Genomic DNA, 24,115 nt, shown 5'->3' with positions numbered 1-24,115 from the left:
GGTGGCTCAGTGGTAAAGAACCCACTTGCCAATACAGGAGAAGTGGGTTTGATCCTTGGGTGGGGAAGATCTCCTGGAGAAGGAAATGGCAACCCATTCCAGTATGCTTGCCTGGAGAATCCCATGGACAGAGGAGCCTGGTGGGCCTACAGTCCGTGGGGTCAAAGAGTCAGATACAACTGAGCAAATAAACAACAATGATATGGAGTTATCATAAAGTATTTTAAAAAATAAATCTTCAAAAAGCAAAGACTAGAACTTGACTCTGTTCGGGTACAGGGGGAAGAAAGTAAAAGCAACAGAAGACTCTTGGGACATGCTGTCCTACAGAAGGCTGGCTTGCTCATAAAGATAAATCATACAGGAGTAGAAATGTATGTTGGGAATCAAAGAGACCTTTTACCATAGGGTTTCCGACACAGTTAGTCATTACTTTGCAGTGTGGCAATCAGGCAGTTCAACAAACTTTTATGAAGTGCTAGGCAGAGCCTGAGCTGGGACACAGAGGTGAATTCTCTCTCTCTATATATGTGGGTTTATGTAGTGTTAAAATTTTAAAATAATTGCTAACATTAAAAAATAAGTAGATTTCTGGTTTGTTTTGAATAATTGGCAAATCTGAGCTGGCAGTGCTGCCTGGGGGCCTTGGCTGGAGCTGAGTGTTGGCTGCCCCTAGAGCTGGGGCCTGAGCACTGCAGTTTCCTTCAGTCTCCCCCAACACATTCCTGTTGTTTTCCCTCTGAGGCCTCCTGCTCACTCTGCTTGTGCTGTTATTTTTCTTAAGAGTATTTTCTTACACCTCTCCTTACTCACTTACCACATGACCCCTGGAAGGATCTGATTTTGAGACCCCCACCCCACCCCGCCCTGCCTCTGTCCTAGACATTCCCCTCCCTTCCTCCCTTGCACACAGAACTTACTGGAGGCGTGGCGCTTGACTTTGACCTGTGGGTCCACCCGATGGGACTTCTCACTGCAGGTGGAGGCGTGGCGCTTGACCTGGGCTCCAGGGGGACGCTCAGGCTCCTCGTCCTAGGTGGGAGACGGAAGGAGAAGATAAAGCATGGGTGGGCTCTGAGCCCTCAGTGATGTGCACTTGATGGCTGAGTGCTGCCTGACCTCTGAGGTCTTGGCCTTACATTTTTAGTTGTGTGCAGTCTTCAGCAGTCTATAAACCACTTGCACTGGCAGTGTTACTTGATCCTCATACCTTCCTAAAGGCAACCCTAAACTGGAATTTCTGCTGAGTGGAAAATTAGGAAGTCTCAAGACTTTGGGTGACCATATTTGATTTACCATAGATAATTTTGTCAGTACATCAATTGGATGTATAAATTTTCTGAATTGCTAAAATAAAGTCTTAAGTTAAAAAAAGTCAAAGTTGAGATCAGCCAGTGATAGAAGTGGCATAACTTAATAGACTGGCTATACATTTTCACATGAAAGAGTAGTGAGAACACTCAACATCTTGTCAAAGCTCAGGAAACCATGAGTGGAATATAATAGTCATATAATAATGATATTGATAATAGCAGTATTATTTACCCTCATTATAAGACCTTCCAGTGTTTAGGTACTGTGCTGAGCTTTTTCCATAAAGTATTTCATTTAGTTCTTGAAAGACCTAGAGGTAAGAGCTCAGATGGTCACCTAGCACTGTCCAGGGCAGGGGTCCTGGCCTGCAGACACATCTGCTTTCCTTGGCACCTTGATTCCCTCTCTCTGTGCATGAGCTGTGAGGCCTGACTCACCAAACAATGCCTAGTCAGAATGTGGTCCTCTTGCTCTCCCGTGGCAGGAGGAGGCACAGGGCAGATTGTGGAGCAGTATGGGTCATGTGATGGCTACAGAGGCCTTACTGTAAGTTAATAAGCTGGCGTCTTCTTGGTTTAGTGAGCAAGACAGGGAGATTGTCCTGGGAACTGAAGCCCAGACTGTGGATGCCACCAGGTAAAGGGCTGTGGGGGCAGCCACTCAGTTATCATCCACCTGAGACAACTACTGAATCAGTCAGTTCACAGAGCTGTAACAGGGGTGGAGAGCCCCAGCCTGCTCAGACTGGAGCAGTGCTCTGTACCTTGCAGAGCCCTCTCTTCTTCCTGGCTAGGGGCTCTTTCCTCCACACTGCCCAGCCTCGTGTTCCAGAGATTCTCCCAAGCCACAGTCTGGGGCAAGAAGGTCCCCTCTCCCCTACCTTCCAGGTGCTGGTTAAACAGAAATGATTTCTCTGAGGCAAAGGAATAGGGAAGGAGAGGGGGAGAGCTAATAAGTGGCCTTTGCCATGTCTCCCAAAGAACCAAGGGACCATACCTGCATCTTTTCATAAGGAACATCATCATAGACTCGGGGCTCAGGCCACTGATCCTGGCAGGATCTTGCATATCTAGAAAATACAAGGGATGATGATGATGATGTGACAATGATACTTATGCAGCTTACAGTGCTTTCCTGTCCACTTATTTGATTCTGGCAGCAGCTTTTAATGGAGGTCAGAAAGTTAGTGATAGCAGCCATGCCAGGCAGCACTGTGCCACTGATGTGTTTAGAGCTTATAGGCAGGGATGCATGGGATTCTCACAATCCAGGAAGCAGGTTATTCATCACCTCCATTCTGTACGTGAGAAAACAGAGGATCCAGGCTGGCAAGCAACCAACCCACCCAAGCTGTTGCTCATGATAGAGCCGTAATTCGAAGCTGGCACTTATAATGCAAACTCTGCAGATGAGCCTCATGCCTGCCCAGAGGCTCAAGGGTATGGGGACCCTAAATTTCTATGGCATGAGAGCAGAGCCCAGGCCATGGTCCAAAAGAGCTTCTCCTTTCTGGCTCATTCCATCCACAGCATCCTCAACCCTGAGCCTCCTCCTTTAACCAGCTTCTCTCCTCCTGCTGGAAGAGGAAGGCACCCACTCTGACTTCCCAAGGAAGCAGTCTTTCTCAGCCCATCCTCCCTTCCCTCCCAATCCGCCTCTGAGAGGGAGCTGAGATAGGAAAGGTTGTAGGCAGCTTTGGGGGGCTGTGGGGTACTGGCCCTTACAAGAAGGAGTTGCGCCCTGCACTGACGATGCTGGTTAGGGTCTCCACATCCACATAGTCATAGTGCAGTGCTTCGGGAGTGACTTTGGAGCCCATCTCCACTAGCAGCAGCCCAAGCCAGCGGCCCATGTCCTCTGAGCAGCTTGCCTGAGGGAGAGAAGGCATAAGCTGAGTTCACTGTGGCACATTCAGGGTCTCTGGCTACCCACTCACTTCAGCCAAACCCATATACGTATAGTATCTGTTTGGACCCAATACTTAGGGATCCAAGAGGAGCAAGACTAGAACACTCATCCAGAAAACCAAGTTTTCTGGGTAAGAAATAGAGACTCCCTCCCCAACTACCTCTCTAAAACATATAACCTCACTCATTATCCTCAGAGCCTTCCAGACCGATTGGATAGGAAAACAAAATTTAGGTGTTCTCTGAATTTTTTTTTAATATTTGCTTTTTATTAAATGAGGAGGCCATTTATCACATAACCCACATGTTTTTCTTGTATCATAAATGCCAATTATATATAATATTGTATACAGGAGAATCTCTAAGAAGTTGCTGGTCAACTAAACACATGTTTTTATTTAAAGAACATTATCATAAAATAAAATATATAATATATATATTAGAAAACTTATGAATTTTTGCCTAACTAAAAAAGTTATGACAGTTTGATTCCACCTGTTTGACTTAGTATGAATAGAATGCTAGATTTCTAATTTTAAAAAATAGATATGCAACAAGCAACAAAGATTTGCTGTAAACTACAGTCAATATCTTGCAATAACCTGTAATGGAAAATAATTTCAAAAATAATATATGTGTATATATAATTGAATCACACACAAAAAGAATTCTACTTTTTGAAATTTAGGAATGTTTATCTTTTTGCCAGTTTTTCTAAATATTCTATGGACATCTAATAACAACATATGAGATGCAGACTTTTAAATATATTTGTGTAGGATATAAGATTAATATAAGCTAATGTAAATAGAAATCTATTATGTTTAAATTACTAATGACATCATTCAAGATGCTCCTATTCTTATTTTTTTTGCACTTGATAAATACTCTCAGAGAAATGTTAAAGAGCATCATCATAAAACCAAGTTAGCACACAAAAACTAGAAACTTGAATTTAAAAAGCACAGTTTTTGCCAGAAAGCTCTTTGTGAAGAGAAAGGGAAAGCTTTTTCTGAAGAAAAGTAAAAGACCCATCTCAAGCTATCAAAAGTAGAAGTGACTTACAGAATCAATATTTCCTTACATTTAATAACTGAGAGAGGCAGTGGGTACTGGGCAAAGAAAACAATACCAAGAGGCTGGGTCTTAGTTGTAGGAAAAAAACCAAGAGGCCATCAGTCCTCTGTGGAGCTTCAGGTGAAGCATGTGACTGCCCTGGCCTCAGTTTCCTTATCTGTAATATGAGGGGGTAGTTTTTAGGTTTTCCTCCAGTTATATTTTAAATTTCTAAATAGCTGAAGGATTGACATGTAAAGAGAGATTCAGTGTATTCTGTATGACCCCAGAGAGGAGGCCTGGTGTCAGTGGGTAGTTAGGAAAAATGAGTGGGTGAAATGAAATCACATTGTCAGTCAGCCATTTGTCCAACAGATGTTAATTGAGTCCTTACTGTCCCTCATTGAGCCCAGTACTGTCCAGCCCAGGATTGCTGGATATCAGGCTGGGTTCTGGAAAAACAAAAATATGCAGAACAGGTGTAGTTGCTTCCCACACAGAGTTTTAAGATTTCAACTCAATATGGAGAGAATCTTTGTAAAAATTTAGTTGCTTGGTGGGAGGAGCAATGGTTTATCTGAGATGAACAGTCACTGGTGGGAAGTAAATTGTAGAGAGGTTTCCAAAATTAGATCAGAGTTAGACTAGATGCCTTTCAGGCTTGGGACTATATTTATAAGGTAGAATAAACAAACCTTGGGTCTAGGGTTGCCAAATTTAACAAAAATGCACAATTCTCTTAAATTTGAATTTCAGATAAACAATAGTTTATTAGCATAGGTATGTCGCAAATATGGGATATACTTGTACTAAAAAGAATTAGTTATCGTTTATCTGAAATTCACATTTAAGTGGGTGTTCTATAGTTTAAGTGGCTACTTGGCGACAGTTGGCTCATTTTCCCTCTTCCTTAGTCCCTGTAATGTCAATAAGGTCCCCTGGACAAAAGCCAACCTCCAGGCCAGAGCTCCTCTTAGCTCCCACCCCTAAGCTATTTTCTCTTCTCACCTCTAAGATAGCGACCTCCTGCCGGTTGTGTAGGATCCTGAAGGCAAATGGGTGTCTGGGCCCAAAGCCTGGGGCCACCTCACAACCCCGGAGGGCAATGGCGTTCACGTGGGTCCGCAGGTCTGTGCGGTCCTTATGGAAATACAAGGTGTTGCACTTCAGGCGGCACCAGCGTTCCTTCCATCCGTGGTTCACCAGCACATTCAGATAACCTGGGAGGGAGAGACCAGCGATGCGACCTCCTGACAGTCCTGGGGGATACAAGTCAGGGTGCAGGGACAGAGGGCCTGGGTAACTCTTGTACTCTAGCTGGAGAGAAAGGCCTTCTGGGTCCTGAGTCAGCTCATTCCTGGTCTGTGACCTCAGGTTTCAGTTTGTTATCTTTGAACAGGGGACTGATAATCATATTTGTACATACCTGCACAGCCTTCAGACCATACCAACCTTGATGAAAAGGACAGAACTACTATATATAATGAATGAAAGACACAACTCTTCCTTCTGCCTTTCCGCCTAAAGTAGCAAAAACTAATTGCGGAGGACAGAAAACAATGGCTGATGCTGACACCTGGTGGCAGATGTGGGAACAAAAAACATGTAGCCAGGATGAAGAATTAAAAACAAGTGAGGGGCAGGCTGGTGGCTGATGACTTTAGAATTCCCTTTAATGTTTTAGGTCTTAATTTATTTTTTACCATAACAGTGTCCTCGTCCACTTACAAAATATTTCTTTATATCCATGTTCTTTATATATAATGTTCTTTCCAGGTTAGCAGAATATTATCGTTTACCTAAAACACATGATTTTTTTTATTGGATTCCAGTACATGGAACAATGGGTTTAGATGAACAATGTTTCTTTTCTTTCAAACTACTTTTAATTTGCATTTTATGTGTTTACAATAAAGTCCTTAAATATTTTTATTCAAGAAATATCCTTGTAAGACTGGACCATAACTCAAACACTTGGTATATTATATTATATACTGGGAAGTTAAGATACTCTCCTCTTGTCATAGCAAAGGAAACTGAGGCCCAGAGATGGGCAGTGATTGGCACGAATGTCATAGGGAGCATAGAAATAGGACAGTTGGTTGACTTTTCCTTCTGTTAGGTGTCAGGGCCTCATGGAGGAGAAGTGGTGGATGGGCATGGATTATTGATGGAGTGGGGGGTTAGTCGTCTAGGAGGATTCTATCCTCTGCCTTAGGAATGAGGTAGATTAGGCCTGGAGGGTCTTCTGGCTTGGCCCCATCAACAGGGTCTGAATTCTCTGCATGCATGGTACCCACCACAGCACGGAACCTCCTCAGTAGAGGACGCCTGCAGGTCATCAGCCAGTGCCTTCTTCTTAGAGAAGCTGATGATACGGGTGATCTTGCGGCCTGCAGCTCTGCTCATTGAACCCTTCAGCTCTGACAGGCTGCTCTTCTTCCCTTTGCCTGTTACCGTGGAGATGGGTTAGATGAGGGGAGGGAGCCCCAAGTTCCAGATCCACCTGCCCCTAGCCTTCCCCCCAGCCTTTGAATCTGCATACAAGGCCTAGCCCAGTATGGATAGTCGAGGTCACATCAGCTAGGTCTCCAGAATGGTCAGGACCTGATCTGCACTGCGTGTGCTCATGGCAAGGCCCCTCCCAGCTCTAGCATTTTCCCACCTGAGCCCCCAGAGGCTCCTACCATGTTCACGGCCCAGAGTGGAACAGCTGTCACCCATGCCTAGGCTGTCAGAATCCGAGGTCTGCTTCTCTTGGGACAGCCTCTGGGGAGGAACACAGACAGCCCCCTGTCAGAGGCACACTCAAAGTCTCCCTTTCTTGGTTCAGTCTCCCCTTGACCCCTGTACATGAGGATTAGCTAAAGAAATATTTGTCAGCAACTGTCATACTGGTATGAGGAGGACAGCTATGACTTAGGGTGGTTGTGTCTTCCATTTATTTGGAAGTGAGGAATTCAGTCTATTTGGGGAGTGAGAAATTCAGTATAATAGGCTGAGATTAGAATCCTGGGAGTTTGGACCATATTTGGTAGGTGATGGGGAGGTAAGAAGGTATTTAAGTGGGACAGTGGTGAAGTTGGTCTTGTAAGCCCCCAGCTGCATCATGGGAGATGGACAAGGAGGGGGCAAGACTGGAAGCAAAAGGGGCAGTACGAATGTCATCCTGGGCAATGTGAGACTTGATAGGAGGGTGAGCCAAGCACTTGTGAGGATGAGGAAAAAGATGAGCTGGCATTTTCAAAACAGTCGTAACAGGACTCGGTGATCAGTAAATGTGAATGGTGATGAGAGAGGAATCCATTACAATTCTAGCTTGGATGAGAGAATGGCAAAGATACCACACACACACACACACCCCACCCCCACCCAGCCCATGGTAACAACTTCATGGTCAGCCAGCAGTATTTTTACTTATTATGCCAACTTTGGATCAGTCATTCATTCATTCCTATTAAGGAGTGGGATAGAATAGTCAAGATGGGCCTTGGAAGAAATGATGTCTCTCCTTAGCTGTGGGGATATGGGAAAATCCTTTCATCTCTCCAAGCCTTCTCACTTGAATTACCCTCCTGTCAGTGGGCTGCTGTGAGGCACTAGGGAACTGGCACAAGTGAAATTGTGAGGCCAATTGTTAGAAGTTGTCATTTCTAACATCTGTGTGATATGTGACTGTCTCACTTTAAGAAGCTAAACTGTGCCAGCCAGACTCAGGACAAGACTACAATGATACCTATCCACTTAAAAAGGTGAACTTACAGAGCTCTGAGGCCCCTAAACCTTTTCTGGGGATACCCCAGACCAGGCTCAGGGATGCTTTGCTATAAGCATAGTACTAGAAGGCAGGGGAAATGAGAAAGTCTGTGCATTCTCTCAAGTTTCCAAAGGTTGGAAAAATGGCAACTGTCAGAAATGGGACAGAACTGTCAAGTATAAAGAATCACCTCTGTAAATTGTGAAACAGAAGTTGTGGCTCCTGTTTGTTCTGTGATGATGTACAGATGTTAAGGTTTTCATCAAGATAGACAGCAAATATAAAGAAACACTGTGTGCACTTTGGAATTGGCTTGATGATGATGACAGCTCAATCACAGGAGTCTGTGGAGAGAGAGCCACCAGTAACACGTGCTCACTCCCACTCTTCTCCAGAAACGCCACCTGAACATTTTAGCTACCCTCCTGCTGTACACTCAGCCACCGGTCGGCTGGCTGGGTGTGATCAGCTAGCTCTGTTCTTATTATGTGTGACTTTGGGCAAATATCTTTTTGCCATGGCTTCCTTTTCTGAAAATGCAGTTCATCAAAGAATTATAGAAATTAAATTTGGTACACACACACAAAGCATTTAGAACAGTGCTGGCCACAGTCACATTTTCTATAATGCTAGCCTTTATTATGTCGTGCGAGACCCTTATGTGGGGGTCTTAACCTCCCTTAGGATTTGGGGCTGAGTCCCATGATCACCCACAGCACCTAGTGAAACATAGGCTTTTTAGCATGTATTTGCCGGTGGCCTGATAGAATGAAACGACTGCTTCATTTATGTCCCAGTGGACACTCCTTGTCTGACTGACTGATTCCAATTTGGTGTTCATGGCTTGGTTCAAACGTGACCTCTTCCTGTCCTGGCAGGGTAGGCACTCCCTCCTCTGGCTTGTGCTGCACCTTGGACATGGGCATTCATGAATTCAGTAGACGTTTATTAAGTGCCTGGTCAATGTCTGGCTTCACCAGCAGCCTGCACGTCCCTTGGGACAGAGCCTGTGCTGAGCTCCCACTGTCTGTCTCAGAGGGACCCTGTGAAGACAGAGGTACCTTGTCCAGGTCCGCCTTGCACAGGAGGACTGGGGATCTGGGCACGTCTGCCCCCTCAGTGCCCCCGACGGGTTTGCTGACCTCTCGGATGACCTGTGGAGAGGACACACACTGTGAGCAGGTGGCAGAGGTGCTGTGGAGACAGCAGCAAGAATGAGGCCCAGCAGAGCGGTTGGGATCACTGGGTGGGACACAGGTTGACAGGGCCTCCTGCCCCATGTGTAGGGCACATCAGGATCTGAACAGGCTTTCTCCTGTGTCTGTCCCTTGAATTGAAAACGTAAGGAGCTGGGAGCCTAGAGGCTTGGCTTCTAGACCTGGCGCCATTACTAATTAGTTGCATGGCCTTGGCAAAGCCATGTCCCTGCTCTGGGATTTCATTTCCCCATCTGTAACACGGGGATGCTATGGGTCCTCTGCTACCTCCTTGGGGGTGTGAGGACCAGTGAGATGATGGGTGTGAAGGGCCATGTGTATGCCCCGCACAGGCATGAGGAACTCACTTCTGTGACATGTTGGAACTTTACAACAACCTGCAGAATAGCCAGGATTATTCTCTTCATTTCAAAGATGTGGAAACGGAGACCCCAAGGCACTCCCCTGCGGCCATGCAGCACAAGCATCCTGATCATGAAATAGTAACAGACCGCTGCTGCTCATCTGTCAGGTGGCTTTGCCTGGATTATCCCCTTGTATATCCCCACAGCAGCCTTGTGGGGTGGGGTACTTTGGTCCCCAAATTACAAATGAGGATGATGAGGCTCTGCCCTACTGTTTGCGCTAATTGGGGTACCAAGACAGGCCTCTTTAACTCCAAGTCTAGGACTTTTTCTTACCCAACCACAGTCCCTTAGGACAGAGCACTCCCCTCACCCCCACCCCAGCAGGCAGGTTGTCTCTCTTCCTTCCCCTCCTGAGACAAAGGCAGTAATGAGAATCAGTAAACATCCCAGTGGGAGAGCTGGTTATCACAGGAAGGAAGAGAGGATGGGGAGGGAGGGAATGGGGGCTTTGGTTTCTTTGTTCGGAAGATCAGAGGTGGAGAGGTCTGCTGTAAGGGCCTGGGGGTGAGGGCTTCACCATCACCGTCACAGTAGTTGCTGACAGTTACTGAGGACTTGCTGCTTGGCAGGCTCTATGTCAGGTACGCTCTAGAATGCTTACAAGAGCCATTTTATAGAGGCAGAATCTGAGGCACAGGGAAGTGAAGTCCTTTGCAGAAGATCACATAGTCAGTAAATGCTGCTTAGGTCCGGGACTTGAACTTAAGGTCTGTATAGCACCGAAGTCTTCCCTCGTCAACACTATGCCATCCTGTCACCTTTGGGCTAGATTTCCTTAGATTTTCCTTGGAATTGGATTCACTTCCAATTCTGGTCCGAACCACTGGTGGTTGACCTTGGGTGAGTCACAGAAGCTCTTGTGCCTCAGCTTCCTCATCTATAAAATGGGGACAATATTAGTCCCACAGTGAATAGTAAATGAAGTCATGTGTATAAAGCTCTTACCACAATGCATGGCACAAAGTAAGTGCTCAGTGCATGGTAACTCTAATTGTTGTGTAAGATGCAGGAACTGGGTCATAGGTGGATCTTATAAGTATGCACATTTCATCTAAGATAAAGAATTTCTCCTTTATTAAAAAAAAAAAGGATTAGCCTGTCTAATGATAAAATCAGCTTCTTCTATAGGAGGTCTTAAGCTCTCTATTCCTGGAGATATACATTGCAGGTAGGATAAATGCACAGTAGGCATGTTAGGGGATTCACATAGCTAGAAGGAACATAGGTCTCTAGGCTGAGGTCTGTCTCCTGGAGATATCCGAGGCCCATTTCCACATAAAGCCCTAGCCATGTGAAAGGTACTGATCCTCTGAGCCAGGCCTGTTCTTCCAGTGACAGGGGCCCACCCCACTGAGGGCTGGGCCTGGGGAAGAGAGGAAGGAAGGGAGGGAGGGAGGGTGGAAGGGTGGGTGAAGGGCACAGGCCCTCCTGTACCTTCAGCCACTCCTCAGCCTGCTCCCGGCTCTGCAGGGCCAGCACCAGGACTTCAGTAGCCCCCTGGGAGAAGCGCAGCTCGTGCCTCTTGTGCCGGCTGTCCTTGGGCACATAGATGACACTGCAGACATCCAGCGCTAGCCTCAGATGCGGCTGCCGGTCCTTGGAGCTTTTGTAACACTGGACAGGAAGAGAAGGGGTTAGGGCCTCCTGGAGTGGAGAGTGGAGGGAGGAGACTGAAACTCAACCTACCCCAAAGAGACCTCCCCGCCCATCCCGACTGTGGGCACTGCATGAAGACAGGGCCTGTGACTGTTCACCACAGAGATGAAAAGCCTGGGAGGGGCATCTTTGGGAAAGCTCCAGATCTCAAGGGCTACTGAGCGGTCTCAAGGGTCACAACTACTTATTTAGGAAGAGGCAGGTTTTAGCACAATACCAGGAAGACCATTCCAGTCTAAAGAACCAGAGAAGAAACAGGCTGTCTTGGGAGGAAGCCAGCTCTCTGCTATTAATGGGCTACAAGGCAAGAATGTGGGAGAGAGTTATAGCAGAGATGGAGGGTTGGGCTTGGGAAGTCCATAGTTGATGAATAATGATTCTCACTTCCCAGTTCTTACTATGAGGCTCACATTACCTTGATACCAGAACCTGACAATGACATTAAAAAAAGGAAAGTCATAGGCTAATGTCTCTCGTAACATAGTTATAAAAACTATAAACAAAATATTAGCATATAATATCCAGACATATAAAAACCATATTGCATAGAGATCAAACTTATTCTAAGAGTGCAAGAGTGGGTTATCGTTCAAAAACTAACCATGTAATTTATTGTAGGACCAGAAAAAAGGAGAAAAACCACATGTTTCAATAGAAGCAGAAAAAATATTTGATAAAATTCTGTATTCATTTGTAACATAAACTCTTAGAAAACTCTTAGAGGGAAACTTGCTTAATGTGATAATAAGGAATACCTACGAAAAAACCCCAAAAGCAAACATTAGCCTTAATGGTACATTATTGAACTTTTTTTGAGATCTGGATTGAATACCTACCAAAAAACCCCACAAGCAAACATCAGCCTTAATGGTGAATTATTGAACTTTCCTTTGAGATCTGGATTGAGACAAATATGCCTACTCTCACCACTTCTATTTATATCACACTAGAGGTCCTTTGTTGTTCTTGTTTAGTCACTAAGTTATGTCCAACTCTTTGTGACCCCATGGACTATAGCCCGCCAGGTCCTCTGTCCATGGGATTCTCCAAGCAAGAATACTGGAGTGGGTTGCCGCTTCCTTCTTCAGGGGATCTTCCTGACCCAGGGTTTGAATGTGCATCTCCTGCATTGGCAGGTGGATTCTTTACCACTGAGCCACCAGAGAATCTCCACTGGAGGTCATAGCCATTGCAGTAAGTCAAGAAAAAGAAGGCATAATGTGTGGAAAGAAGTATGTCATGATTCTTGGCCTGATTCTGACCTGGGATGAACTTTTCATTGCTCCAAGGTGAGAAGAGGTCATGTTTCAATGCATACATGTTTAGTAAGATGCCAGGCTTCAGCAATACGTGAACCGTGAACTTCCAGATGTTCAAGCTGGTTTTAGAAAAGGCAGAGGAACCAGAGATCAAATTTCCAACATCCGCTGGATCATGGAAAAAGCAAGAGAGTTCCAGAAAAGCATCTATTTCTGCTTTATTGACTATGCCAAAGCCTTTGACTGTGTGGATCACAATAAACTGTGGAAAATTCTGAAAGAGATGGGAATACCAGACCACCTGATCTTCCTCTTGAGAAATCTGTATGCAGGTCAGGAAGCAACAGTGAGAACTGGACATGGAACAACAGACTGGTTCCAAATAGGAAAAGGAGTACATCAAGGCTGTATATTGTCACCCGGCTTATTTAACTTCTATGCAGAGTACGTCATGAGAAACACTGGGCTGGAAGAAGCACAAGCTGGAAATGAAGATTGCCGGGAGAAACATCAATAACCTCAGATATGCAGATGACACCACCCTTATGGCAGAAAGTGAAGAGGAACTCAAAAGCCTCTTGATGAAAGTGAAAGTGGAGAGTGAAAAAGTTGGCTTAAAGCTCAACATTCAAAAAAAAAAAAAAAAGCTCAACATTCAGAAAACGAAGATCATGGCATCTGGTCCCATCACTTTATGGGAAATAGATGGGGAAACAGTGGAAACAGTGTCAGACTTTATTTTTTTGGGCTCCAAAATCACTGCAGATGGTGATTGCAACCATGAAATTAAAAGACGCTTACTCCTTGGAAGGAAAGTTATGACCAACCTAGATAGCATGTTAAAAAGCAGAGACATTACTTTGCCAACAAAGGTCCATCTAATCAAGGCTATGGTTTTTCCAGTGGTCATGTATGGATGTGAGAGTTGGACTGTGAAGAAGGCTGAGCGCCGAAGAATTGATGCTTTTGAACTGTGGTGTTGGAGAAGACTCTTGAGAGTCCCTTGGACTGCAAGGAGATCTAACCAGTCCATTCTGAAGGAGATCAGCCCTGGGATTTCTTTGGAAGGAATGATGCTAAAGCTGAAACTCCAATACTTTGATCACCTCATGTGAAGAGTTGGCTCATTGGAAAAGACTCTGATGCTGGGAGGGATTGGGGGCAGGAGGATAAGGGGATGACAGAGGATGAGATGGCTGGATGGCATCACCGACTTGATGGACGTGAGTTTGAGTGAACTTCGGGAGTTGGTGATGGACAGGGAGGCCTGGCGTGCTGCAATTCATGGGGTCGCAAAGAGTTGGACACGACTGAGCGACTGAACTGAACTGAACAGGTAAAGAGGTGTCATTTTTCCCCAGAAATTATGTCCATCCTTATACTTACTTTACTTACTTTGGAACTAAAAGTGTATTTCTTTTATGAAATGATAATGATGAGACATGATAAATTAAAAAAAATGTTTCAAGTTATATGATAACAAGTATTACATGGGCTCAGTTTCAGAAAAGACAGATGTATGGAAATGAGGGTGGAAGTTTATGCATCAAAACTTAATAGTGGTTAGCTCTTGGTCAATGGGATTTTTAAAAAAAAAATCATTTTTCATTTTTTTTTTCTAGGTTTATAAGTAAATACATTTACTTAGTGAAAAACGATAAACATTGTTTTAAAGTGATAAAAAAAATCATGTTTTGGAAAAACAAAACTTGGTAAAGTCGATCAGTTCTTCACGTTTTGTATTGTTTGTTTTTTTTTAATTCTGCCTGGGTAGGAGAGCTCTGTTCTCAGAAGAACTGTCCTTTGAGCCTCTGTGCACAAAGCAAACCCAGAGGAACAGAGGCAGGCACGCCTGCACGCACACACACATATGCGCACACACACGCAAGTCCACGTGAGGCCAAGAGGCTGTCGTCTGTGGCCACTCACCAGGAGCTGGTCCTCCTTGATGACGGTCAACTGCTTGGCCCACTGCCCGAAGCGCTTTTTCCGCAGCAGGAAGGCACATATCCTGCAGTCCCTCACCAGGTGCATGGAGGCCTCCTCTGAGGGCCACTGGTGTGTGGGCTGGGGCCCTTTCCCTTCCTCCTCCTCCTCATCGTACGACTCGTAGGAGCTGCTCATGGCGTCAGAGTCATTGTCTGCAGGAGCCACAGGAAAGGACCTGTCCCTGTGCTGTCACCCGGTGTGGGGGGAGGTGGGCCTTCTTACTCTTCTGCAGATATCCCTGCTCTGGGGCCCAAGGGGTGGGTGTGAGGTGTGATCCTGGTAATGACCTAGCTCCCACACGGGCCCTGTGTCTTTCAGATTTACCACTTGCTTTGTGATCTCAGTGACTTTACCTCTCGAGGTTCAGTTTCCTCATCAATGAAATGGTCATAATAAATTATAATACCTACCTCACTAGGCTATTTTGAGCAGCAACAAATGCAAAACGTTTAGCTGAGTGTTTGGCACTCACTGAGGGCTCAGTAAACATCAGCTATTGTCTTTATCCATCATCTTTGCATCTGTTGTCTCAGGTCATTTTCATGGCCCTCAGCAAGTCCCTGTTTGATACAGAGGAATCTGGAGGCTCAGGGAGAGTAAATCACTTGCATAAGGTCAGTCACCAAGAATCAGGGCAAGGGCTTCGTCGGGGGCTCCTAACTCCACTCAGCAGTCTTCCCACTGAACCCCAGGATCACTGAGAACAAGGGCTTTGAGGCCTCTGTGGTGACCCCAGGGAGTTGAGGGGGGCAGTGGGTATGGGCACGCCAAGGTCAGGTCAAGGTTTGCTCTCCCTGAGGACAGACCTGGACTGAACGTCCACCCAGTACTTACAAGAATTCTTCAGCTCCCCGTTCATCCTGGTGGCGGGGTAGCTGCTGTCTGCATCCTCATAGTAGCCGTCCATAAGCGAGTGGGCTGGGCTGCAGCCATCTGTGGGGTTGGCAGAAAGAGCAGTACTTGGAGAAATGCAGGCAGACTCCAGGTGCCAGGGCTGGCAAAGATCTTGGACACGGTGTCCTCCTCGGGAAGAGGGAGTGGAGCTTCTAGTCATTGCCTGGCCAGAGTGTGGGGCCTCCTCTCCGTATCTCATCTGCCTTAGACCACACCTGCCCCCTATGCTCCTGTCACCCAGAATGGCCCTACCAGGCCCTGTCACACTTCCAGGCCTGTGTTCATGCTCTTCCCTGTGCCCTCTTAGCAACAGCTAGAAAATTCCTACTCAGCCTCCAATACCCAGCTCAAAGATCTTTCCTCTGACCTTCCCAGGCACAGCGTGGTCAGCCTCTCTCCTCTGACCCCAGAACACTGGTATGTGTGGGTGTGTGTCGTGGTCACAGTTCCAGTCACTGGACTACAGGGCGTGGTGTGTCAGCACCTGGGCCCAGACCCCCTTTCTGCTTTGCCCTTGTCTCTTCTTCCACCTCAGCCCCTCTGCTCACTTCTTAATGCATCCACTCCCTCCTCTCCTTCTAAACCTGCAGAGGAGGAAGTGGACTAGAGGAAATAACAATAACACATACAATAGTGAATATATACAATACATACAATAGATGCTAATGCTGAATTTTGGTGCTTTTCCCATTCATGGGAGTCAGTATAATATAGGAATGGAGGTATCCTAAATTGTATTTTTATCACAACTACCAAGGGTCTTTTAATTTATTTTTCTTTTCCATTATTATTATAAGATACTGAATATAGTTCCCTGTGCTGTACATAGGATCTTGCTGGTTATTTGTTTTGTATTTCCTAGCTTGATCTATTAAATCCCAAACTCCTAATTTATCCCCTTCTTTCCTCGTTGGTAACCACAGGTTTATTTTCTATGTCTGAGTCTGTATCTGTTTTGTAAATAAGTTCATTTGTATCATACTTTAGATTCCACATATAAGCAATATCTTCAGGTATTTGTCTTTCTCTGATTTACTTCACTTAGTATGAAAATCTCTAGGTCTGTGCATGCTGCTGCAAGTGGCATTATTTCATTCTTTTTTCCTATGGCCTAGTAATATTCCATTGTGTGTGTGTGTGTATGTATGTGTATATATAATATCTTTACCCATTCATCTGTTGATGTACATTTAGGTTGCTTCCATGTCTTGGCTGTTGTAAATAACACTGCTATGAACATCAGGGTTACATGTATCTTTTCTCTTTTCAAAAAATTTATTAATTTGTGTTTGGCTGTGCTGGGTTTTTGTTGTTGCCCTAAGGCTTTCTCTTGTTGCAGTGGGCAGGCTTCTCATTGCTGTGGCATCTCTTGTTGCAGGGCACAGGTTCTAGGGCATATGGGCTCTGTAGCTGTGGCACACAGGCTTAGTTGCCCTGTGGCATGTGGCATCTTCCAGGATCAGGGATCGAATCTATGTCCTCTTCATTGGCAGGTGGATTCTTAACCACTAGACCACCAGGGAAGCCCTATGTATCTTTTCGAATTAGAGTTTTCTCCAGGTGTATGCCCAGGAGTGGGGTTGCTAGATCATAACTCTTATTTTTAGTTTTTTGAGGAACCTCCATATTTTTCCCTTAATGGCTGCACCAACTTACATTCATTTGGGGTCTTTTAAAAAATGCAGATCCCTATGGCTGACTCATGTTGATATATGGCAGAAATCAACATAATGCTATAAAACAATTATCCTCCAATTAAAAATAAAAAGGAAGAAAAAATTTAGATCCCTGAACTATATCTCCACAGATTCTGAGTCACTGGTGTGGGCTGAACTGAGGAATCTGCACTATGGAAAAACCTATTTAACTGGATAGTTTTAAACATATGTAAAAATAGAAAATGTATGGAATTCCAAGGAATCAGATTTTTTTTAACATTTAAGATTATTTTAATACGGATGGTCTCTGGAGCATACTTTGAAGCTCAGTGGGTTAATGGCATGTGCTTTGGGGTTAATGAGATCTGAGTTCAAATCTATCTCCATTATTTACTGAGTGACCTTGGAAAGAAAACAGTTTCTCTGCATTTCAGATTCTTTACCTATAAAATTGACATGAACAGTTCCTACCCTGGATTAGTGATATAATGCATATGAACTCTCAGTATAAAGTCTGGCACAGAAAACATCTTAGACAAATGCTAGACATCATTATAACTATCTTGATTTCTGTAGTGCAGGGAGGGAGGTATCAGACCCACTTCACAAATGAAGAAACTGAGGCCACACACTTTTCTAGTGATAGAACCTGGATCAGAACTGAAGTTGCTAGCGCAGGGGACAGGTGCCCACCCCCTCCTCCAGGAAGCCTGCCTGCTTTCAGACCAACTTGCTCTCACACCACGCTGTTCATCAGAGCACTGCTCTGGGCTCTCAGCCCTACTGTTTTTCTGAGGATGGCAGCACTCAAATTCCCAGTGACTGGGATGCCCAGTTATATCTCTCAAGTGAGGCTCACAGCCTGCTTTTCCCAGCAGACATCCTGAGGTCTCAGATGCTAGAGACATCCCTGTGGGGTGGAATGGGGTACTCAGGCCAGGAGTGAGGGTGGGAAAGGAGGAGGCGCAGGTGGGAGAGGGAGGGAGCACCGAAAGCCCTCAGACACCTGGCAGGCTGGTGAGAGGGGAAGGATACTTCCTGTCGGGCGTGGCACCCTCTTCCTGGACAAGGTCCCTGGCCTTTCCTGAGGCACTCCCTTCCCTCCCACCCCAGGATCCCCACTGCTCGAGGAGGCAGCTTCTCTGCCCCATCTGAGCTCTCTGGGGAGGGGAAAGAGCCTCACCCAGCTGAGGGCTTGTCCTGGGATTAAGGGTCTAGCAGCACTTCATCCCCTCCTTCTCTGTCCTCAAGTGGATAAAATAAAGTCAGCTGCTTCACATAAACAGCTGCTGGCAGTGACATAGGTCCCAAGTCTGAAGAGGGCCATGGATCACCTGGTCCAAGTCCACCATTTCACTAGTTTTGTTTAAACTAGTTTATTAATCATAAGAATAATATATCATAATAGCCCGAAGATGGAAACAACCCAAATGTCCATCAACTGACAGATGGATAAACGAAATATGGTATATTCATACAATAGAGTATTATTTGTCCATAAAAAGGAAGTACTGATACATGCAGTGACATGAATGAAGCTCAAAAGCACTATGCTGAGTGAAATAACGCAGACATAAAAGGTCACATATTGTATGATTCTGTTTAAATGGAATATTCAGATGAGGCAAATTATAGAGACAAAGCAGATTGGTTGAGAGGGGAATAGGAAGTGACTGCTTACTGGGTATGGGCTTTCCTTCTGGACTGACGAAGATGTTTGGGAACTTGATAGTGGTGATGGCTACACAACACTGTGAATGCACTAAACGCCAGTGATTGGACACTTGAAAACAGTTGGAGTGGTCAGTTCTATGTCATGTGTATTTTACTACAACATGATGAAAAGCACAATCACTACAAAAGAGTGTGAATGGGAAAATATGTTCCCTTTCACCCAGATTTCTGCTCATTCATTTCCTATAGGAAAATACTGTCAAGAGTTTCTTGCATATTCTAGAAAAACTGTTAAATGCATGTGTGAGTACCCTATTTAAAAGCAAATGGGATCATGTTATATGCAGTATTCTGATTTTTTTTTTCCAGTATGTATCCTGGGATTCATTTCTGATCAGCACAGACAGACCCGTCTCATGTAGTTTTTGATGGTTGAAGAATATTCCTCTGTGCTGCCAAATGATAGGATAGATATCTTATGCAGGCTCAACTACACATGGTGCATCACCCAAAACCGTAATACAGTTTCTTGTATGTGATGTTAAGTCCCTATACCCAGGCCGCAGCACTCGTGACCTTCCACCCTAATACCTTGATATGTGTGCATCTAGCCCCTCTTTCTTATTTCAAGGGTAGAGGAACAGAAGCCCAGAGAGGGGAAGAGGCTTGTTCAAGGTCACATAGAACTGGGTCTGGAACCCCAGCCCCTGAGCCCCAGGCCATGCCTACTGGCCCGCCCACCCAGGCTGTCACTGGAGAGGTCAGGGTCTCCCACGCTCTTCCCCAGTACGTGGGTATGGCGGGATGGTGCCAGGCTTGGCGCTTTAGCCCCAGCAGGACACACAGGAGCTTCAGGACAGGAGCCTTCTCCCCCTCACCCCCAACCCTCAGGGACCAGAACTTACTGTGGGAGCTGATGTACTCAGGGGACTTGCCAGGTCCCAGGGGAAGGGCCTCCTCATAGTAGTCCTCAGGCGGAGGCCTGTTGGGGAGTGGTGGAGGCAGGTCAGCTGTCTGAAAGAGGACAGAGGAGGTGTGTGAAGACCAGAAGACCAGGAGAGCATGGGGAGCAGGGTGACAGGGAGGGGCCTGGGGGTGAGAGGGACAGGAGCTCCTAGAAGGCAGGATGCAGTCTCTGAATATGAAAGGACATGCTGCTGCGGCTGCTAAGTCGCTTCAGTTGTGTGCAACCCCATAGACAGCAGCCCACCAGGCTTCCCCGTCCCTGGGATTCTCCAGGCAAGAACACTTGAGTGGGTTGGCATTTCCTTCTCCAATGCATGAAAGTGACAAGTGAAAGTGAAGTCGCTCAGTCGTGTCCGACTCTTAGCGACCCCATGGACTGCAGCCCACCAGGCTCCTCCGTCCATGCGATTTTCCAGGCAGGAGTACTGGAAGGACATGATGAGTGGTCAACAACTGGTGCCATTTATGGTGGTGATGATAGTGAATTATGCAGTCAACAGATAATGTTTGATGTGATTTGGGCCCCCTGCTCTAATTTCATGGCCCCAAAGGCTGGGAACTTCATTTTTGGTCTGTGATCCAGACCTTCATTTTTGTAGGTGAAAACTCAGGCTCAGAGATGGGAAGTGATCTGCCACACAGCAGAAGGGAGGAAGGCAAAGGCCATCCATCTTGTGATCCAGAGCTTTCCGCATCACTCCTCCTGTGCTTCTGAAATCAGAAGTTGGGGTGGGCAAGTCCTTTGGGCCTGAAGGGACAGGTCAGTTTACCACATTATCCCTGCTCGGCACTGGCACAGTGAGCTCATCATCATGAATCATTGAAATGTTCTCACAGTGCTGTTTATGCCCTTAACCATCACACTGAAGAGAGAGTAGATCTCTCATGGTCAAGAGGATCCCCAGCATTAGAGTTTAGAGTTTCTCTACCTCCTCCAGAGGAAAAGAGGGCCAGAGAGTGTAAGAACTCACGTGTCTCAGAGATGGACTCTTGGCTGGCTCAGGACTGGCTGCTTTGCAGGACTCCGCCTCATCCTCTGGCATGTCTTGAAGGCCGCTCAGGTCACAGTCTATGGGGAGTCGGGCCATTAGGACAGAGTAGGTGGAGGATGAGCACGGCAGGGTGAGAAGAGGACTAGATTTGGGATCAGGAAGCCCAAGCACCCCCTCCATTAGTAATCCGGGGCAAGTGACTTCATCCCTCTTATCCATAAAGTGGTCACAATAATCCCAGTGTTTCAGGGAATCAAATGGGATAATGCAGTTTGGTACAGTGCTTTGGAAGTTTTCAAGGGTTATTTAATGAAGGCACGGTGTTTTCCCAAAGTCTGTCAGTCCGTGAATCCTCTCATCTGACCCACAGCTTTCTCCCTGTGTTGTATAGTGCTGTTCTCCCTTGGGATAGATCAGGGATTGCACACACCCTGCACGAGGCCTGGCTTGGCTGCTCCCATATGCTAGGTGCCTCTGCTAGTCCCTCACAGCTCCATTTTCTGCTGAGCTGCCAGACCGCTCAGCTCAGAGACCAGGCAGCTACTAAGATGGATGTTAGCAGCAGACGAGACAAGGCCCTGTTGCCAGCATTCTTCGGCCTGTGTGTACATCCCTACCCTTCCTCAAATCTAGGGGATGATTTCCTGTAACTATGGATTTTGACTAGACTTCAGACCTGGCAGGGCCCAGAGAGGCAAAGGGACTTTTCTGAGGTGACTCAATTTTGTAATGTTAGAGCCAGACCCAGATGCAGGGGACCCTTCTAGAGACTGAGCTGGTGGACATGCATGATGCACATGAGCTGGAAGGACAGATTCCAGCTGAGGTCAGCAGAGAGTAGCTTACCAAATTCTTCGAAGAGGGACTCCACGAAGCTGGGCCCAGAGTGGAGGTCTGCTGTGTTCACATACAGGTAGGAGACTTCTTTGGCTGTGAGGAAGGAGGAGAGCAGGCCAGCAGTGAGGGGCATGGGGGCCAGGACTGCTGCTGCTGCTGAGGATGGCTAGTCCCCCCCGCCCACTCAGACTTCTGTCCTGCACAGGACACAGCACTCAGGTAGCAAAGCATGTGCTTATCCTAAATCATCTCCAAAGCTTTCAAACTTTGTTTCCTTTTTTCCATTGTTATTGAGGATCTCCTTCTCTGAGTGAAAGGATGCCCAGAGCCCAATATAAAGGACAAAGTAGAGGCGCTGCTCTGGGGACAGCTGGGGGCCAGTCGGCAAACTGCTGCCCCTTTCTTTCTCCAGCAGTCCTGTGAGAGTGGCTGAGGACATTGTCCATGGGAAGTGAGGCTCAGTTTCAACCAATGGTGACCCCCCCCGATGTCACTCAGACCCCTCCAACCCCGCGGGACAGGACACAGCCCCTTTAGAGTTTACTGAGCTCTTGATTTACACATACCATCTTGTGCGCTCACTTGAGGTTGGGGAAAGGCTGGAGCAGAGGAGAAAGCTTTGCTGCTGAGAACACAGTGAGGCAGAGAGTCTGTGGGGAGTTAGAGGGAAGGCCCGAGTGGAGATGGAGGGGCAGGCATACTACCCATAAAGCCAAGAGGGAGTGTGTGAGCGTGCATCTGAGTGCAGGACAGTGTGATGTGTATGTGATACGTCTGTCAGAGTGTGCATGAGTGTTGTGCATATATGCTATGTGTATGTGATAAGTGAGTGTGTTGATAGAACATGTGGGGTATGTTATGTGTGATGTGTGTTTGTTACTGTGTGAGGTCTATGTGAGAGCATGTTGTGTGTGTGAGTGTGTGGTAGTGGTGTGTACATGAGTGTGTATGGCATGTGTGTTGTGTGAGTTTGTAGAGGGCCAGGGGTGGAGGAGGACCAGGAGCACAGCCAGGGCTGTGGTGGACGAAGCTTGGAGTGCATGGGGACGCTGCTTAGACCATGAAGAGAGCTGAATGGCCATGCTGTGAGGTTTCCTTCCTCCTGCCAGCAGGCCCTGGGGAGTTACTGAGGGTTCTTGAGAAGCTCTGGGCAGCATGCTGACGGCTACCTGGGAGGGGCTGCAGGCTCTGCAGGATGGAGGCCACGGCCATCTTCTTCTCCAGAGTGGTGTCACTGAGGTACTCGTGGTCCAGGAGGCTGAGCAGCCCTGTGAGCTCGGGGAGGAGCTGCTCCAGCACTGAGGAGGAAGCCCGTGGAGCACAGTCACGGCTGTGTCCAGGGTGTGGGCCCCACCCCCACCCTGCGGGACCCGAGGAAGCAGGAGCCAGAGGACAGGGCCCAGGGCAACACGGAGACCTCAGAGGCCCTCACACAGCTGTCCCAGCGCTGGCCACCAGCCTCCCTTGGGAGAGCCCTGCTCAGTTAACTGTGACGTTTTTCCGGCCTCCCTGCTCCCCGCTTCTCCTCCTCAGACCTCATCTGGGCTTGGCCTGAGGACTGAGCCTCCCAGGTAGTTTGAGCAGAGGCATCGAGCCCTCTGTTTGTCCCAGCCTGCCCTCTGCTCTGCAGGCCCAGGGTCCTTCCTCCCTGAGCTCAAGGGTCAGCGGAGGTCCCAGGCAGGAGCTCTGGCCGTCCAGGACACAAGGCAGGAAGGAAGCCTTCCTGTCCCATCAGTCTATACACTTCAATCTCTGGAACCTTCTGTTTCCGGTGACTTGACAGGAGCCAAACTAAACATTAACCCTTCCCACCCCTGGCCAAAAACTCTTGTTGCTGTTCTTTTCTCTATGCTACACTAGTGTTTCTCAGACTTGAGTGTATACAAGGAATTACCAGGGGATTTTGTCAAAATGCAGATTCTGACTTGGGAGGTCTGGTGTGGGGCCTGAGATTCTGCATTGCTGACGAGCTCCCAGCTAAAACTGACGCTGCTGGTCTGATACCACACAGAGTTGCAAAGCCTAGAGCACAGAGTCCTTTAAAAAGACTGAAGCATACCAAGACCATGATGTCATCAATGTCTCTCTGTCCCAAAGCAATATCTTGGGACTTGGTTTGCCTTAGAGCCAAAGACTGACTTCTCTATAGAAGTAGTATTGTCCCTCTTTGCAGCTTGCCAATCACTTGTGCCTAATAATATGAGCTCACGTGTATTGAACAATTATTTCCAGCTGTGCTAATCCCTTTCATACATATTGTCTTATTTAAATCTCAGGCCATGTATTTTATTATCTCCATCACGTGGAGGATGCAGCTAAGGCTCAGAGAGGTTAAACAGCTTCTCCAGGGCCGTACAGCCAGCAGAACCTCAACAGAATTTCCTCACTTTGTACTTTATACTATAGCACTTACATTGCTTTGCAGTATTTTATAGGGCCCTACCAAGTTGAGATTGGTCTGATGGTCAAGCCCATTTTTTGGTTGAAGAAACTAAGGTTCAGAGAAGGTAAGTAACTTGCTTAAAGTTACAT

The 24,115-nt window shown here is 46.6% G+C and overlaps 1 protein-coding gene and 1 long non-coding RNA gene across 17 annotated transcripts in view; one reads left to right on the top strand and one right to left on the bottom strand.

Annotated features, from left to right (window-relative positions):
- The window catches only part of LOC138988565 (uncharacterized), a 114,671-nt gene that overhangs the window by 20,705 nt on the left and 69,851 nt on the right, over positions 1-24,115 (top strand). The gene's annotated exons all lie outside the window — the stretch shown is intronic.
- Positions 1-24,115, bottom strand: part of AFAP1L1 (actin filament associated protein 1 like 1) — a 79,860-nt gene that overhangs the window by 20,692 nt on the left and 35,053 nt on the right. For 4 of the 6 annotated variants that reach the window (XR_011464843.1, XM_070374592.1, XM_070374590.1 and 1 more), the window contains 14 exons: positions 22,753-22,881; positions 21,593-21,676; positions 20,726-20,823; positions 19,694-19,802; positions 15,397-15,585; positions 14,503-14,714; positions 11,093-11,272; positions 9,096-9,188; positions 6,965-7,046; positions 6,578-6,727; positions 5,286-5,497; positions 3,039-3,184; positions 2,311-2,383; positions 921-1,032 (listed from right to left, as the gene is read on the bottom strand). Coding sequence is in view for 5 of the 6 variants with exons in the window: in XM_070374592.1 (XP_070230693.1) it covers positions 921-1,032; positions 2,311-2,383; positions 3,039-3,184; positions 5,286-5,497; positions 6,578-6,727; positions 6,965-7,046; positions 9,096-9,188; positions 11,093-11,272; positions 14,503-14,714; positions 15,397-15,585; positions 19,694-19,802; positions 20,726-20,823; positions 21,593-21,676; positions 22,753-22,881 (1,869 nt within the window). In the remaining variant the exon portion in view is untranslated. The remainder of the gene's footprint in view (positions 1-920; positions 1,033-2,310; positions 2,384-3,038; positions 3,185-5,285; positions 5,498-6,577; positions 6,728-6,964; positions 7,047-9,095; positions 9,189-11,092; positions 11,273-14,502; positions 14,715-15,396; positions 15,586-19,693; positions 19,803-20,725; positions 20,824-21,592; positions 21,677-22,752; positions 22,882-24,115) is intronic. The other 2 variants (XM_070374593.1, XM_070374591.1) reach the window with 1 other exon arrangement.

The sequence above is a fragment of the Bos mutus genome, chromosome 7 (assembly GCF_027580195.1).
Source record: "Bos mutus isolate GX-2022 chromosome 7, NWIPB_WYAK_1.1, whole genome shotgun sequence".
NCBI classification, from domain to species: domain Eukaryota; kingdom Metazoa; phylum Chordata; class Mammalia; order Artiodactyla; family Bovidae; genus Bos; species Bos mutus.
This window is presented reverse-complemented; position numbering and strand designations above follow the sequence as displayed.